The sequence below is a fragment of the Geospiza fortis genome, unplaced genomic scaffold (assembly GCF_000277835.1).
Source record: "Geospiza fortis unplaced genomic scaffold, GeoFor_1.0 scaffold361, whole genome shotgun sequence".
In the NCBI taxonomy this organism is placed as follows: domain Eukaryota; kingdom Metazoa; phylum Chordata; class Aves; order Passeriformes; family Thraupidae; genus Geospiza; species Geospiza fortis.
This window is the reverse complement of record NW_005054356.1, coordinates 2,567,052-2,569,490: the sequence shown is the minus strand read 5'-3', so window position 1 is coordinate 2,569,490 and position 2,439 is coordinate 2,567,052. Positions and strand designations below refer to the sequence as shown.

The 2,439-nt window shown below is 44.8% G+C and overlaps 1 protein-coding gene across 1 annotated transcript in view; it reads right to left on the bottom strand.

Annotated features, from left to right (window-relative positions):
- LOC102036883 (formin-like protein 19) overlaps positions 1 to 2,409 on the bottom strand; it is a 21,156-nt gene extending 18,747 nt beyond the window's left edge. The window contains exons 1-3 of the mRNA XM_005423636.2: positions 2,338 to 2,409; positions 1,336 to 1,422; positions 268 to 446 (exon numbers count right to left, since the gene is read on the bottom strand). Of these exons, the coding sequence (XP_005423693.2) occupies positions 268 to 446; positions 1,336 to 1,422; positions 2,338 to 2,409 (338 nt within the window). The remainder of the gene's footprint in view (positions 1 to 267; positions 447 to 1,335; positions 1,423 to 2,337) is intronic.
- Positions 2,410 to 2,439: the final 30 nt, after the last annotated feature.

Sequence of the window (2,439 nt, the reverse complement as noted above, 5' to 3'; positions counted from 1 at the left end):
AATATATATTACTATAATATAATATATATTATAGTAATATATAATATATTTTATATTTTATATATATTACCAAATATGAGATAAAAATTATTTTTTCTTTCTCTAAGGTTCCTAGCTGCGATTCCCAGCAATTATCCCAAATATCCTTGGGAAGTTGTGCCTTGTCTTTCTCTGTAAAGAGAAACGCAGCCCCACCTGCCTGCACAGTGCCTGGCACCTGCTTTGTGCCTCCATCCCAGCTGTTTTTCCCAGCAGTGCCTTCCCAACCCCACCTTCCTCTTGTCCTCCAGGGACACAGCCTCCAGCTCGTAGTGCTGCCTGCCGTGGAACAGGATGCTGAAACGCCTCCTCTCCGAGTCCTCGCAGCCTCTGACTTGGGAGAAAGGGAACTGCTTCCTGATAGTGCCTTTCTCGATGTTAAAAATGGTCCTGCTGCTGAAATCCAGCTGCAAGAGAAAGTTCTGCATCACTCGAGGCCATCTTTGTTGAAAGGCAAAAGCAGAATCCCAGTTTTGTTTAGATAAAAGAGCAGAATAAATATAATTGAAAAATTACATTCCACCATCAAGATATTGCCCAATTTTGTTTTAGTCACAAAAAAACCCAGATATTCCTCGTAAACTGTGTTTCCACCTCTTTTGATTAATATGCATCAATTTATCACTCTGAAATATTATTTCTTTTTAAATTCTCCATATCTCAAAAGCCAGTGCAGAAACTTCCCCTTCAGCACAAACTAACAGCAGAACCACTCACCCAGTTCCTCTCTCCTTCAGCCTCTGAAATGCAGGGGGTGAGAAAAGCCGTTCTGAGTTAAAAGTTAAAACTTGTACAGACCACACCAACAATGCCCACACTGTGACCTTTCCCTCTGTCCTGTTTATAGTAGGAAACCTCCAAAGCAGAACCTTCCTCAAGATTATCTCTGAATTTTGAAGGCTGCTGGTAATTAGAGAACTGAAATTAAGCTAATCCAGATTCCCGGACTGATAACTTCCACATCTACTACACATCTCCATTTTTCCACTTTATGTCTAAAGAAATATTTTCATTCCAAAAAAAAAAAGGGTGGATAATGCTGGAAAAAATTACATTTTGTACAGTTAAGATGTAGTAAATAAAAACCACCCTGTAGCATGCATGATTTGGACTTGTTCATTATCAAATGCTGTCCAAACTACAAGAAGTTTTAGTGAAATCCAGGAAAAAACCATGAAACCTCAGTCCCTGACTTCATGAAAGCAGGAAATCACCATCTGGCAAGGTGGTGTTGCCAGAAGCTGCCTTTATTATATTTTTATACACTGCACCAAAGGTGAGAATTTTTAGGGTTACCTGCAGAATCCGTTTCTGCCAGCGGTAGTGTTTGTATTTGTAGATAATGAAGTTAAATTGGGACCCAGTTAACAAATCCTGGGGATCCTGGAAAACAGAACAGAAATCAGCAACACATCCCACACTGGGATAATGTTTGGCCACCCAAACCCAGCTGTGCTCAGGTGAAATCTCTCTCTGTGAGCAGAAACAGCTCCGGAGCCCTGCAGGAGAATCCCACCTGGAGACAGATGGAAAAACCCTCCTGACTTTTGTTAATTCCCTTAATGAAGGTGGAGAGGGACATTGTTCCCTGGGGCAGGGACAGGACACAGGGAATGGCTTCATACTGACAGAGAGGGAGTTTAGATTGAATTTAGAGGAAGAATTCTTTACTCTGAGGGTGGTGAGGCCATGGAGAAGCCTTGCAGTACCTGGAGGAGCTGCAGGAAAGATGGAGAGAGAGGATTTACAGGGGATGGAGGGACAGCACACAGGGAATGGCTTCACACTGAAATTGAGGAGGGTTGGGTGGGATATTGGGAGGAATCCCTCCCTGTGAGGGTGGGCACAAGTTACCCAGAGCAGCTGTGGCTGCCCCTGGATCCCTGGAAATGTTCCAGGCCAGGCTGGCCAGGCCTTGGGACAGTGGGAGGTGCAGGGAGGTGGAACAGGATGAGCTTTAAGGTCCCTTCCAACCCAAACCAGCCTGGGATTCTGCATTTCTGGGGTTGTGCCCCACATTTATTAATGTAGGAGTTGTTGCTATCCTTGGAATAACAACCCTTGTGTGGGTTTGAGCTCCCCAATCCAGGCCATGCCAGCATTTCCGTGGAGCAGCCATCACACAGGGCACAGGCAGCACAGCCAGCTGTCCCTGCCCTGCTGGGTTGGGAACTGGGCTCTTTGTGACTCCCAAACCAGGACTGCATCCTTGGGAGCAATCCACACACCCTCCTCACTCAGCAGGGCTCTCCAGAACATCTGAACATATCACCAAACACATCAAAGGAGCTGCCTTACCTTTTCAGCATACACCTCCTTCTGTGCCAAATGCAGAGCTCCTTCAATGCTCACTTCTTTATTTTTCACCATGTTCATGATTTTGAGGATTTTTTCCTGGCT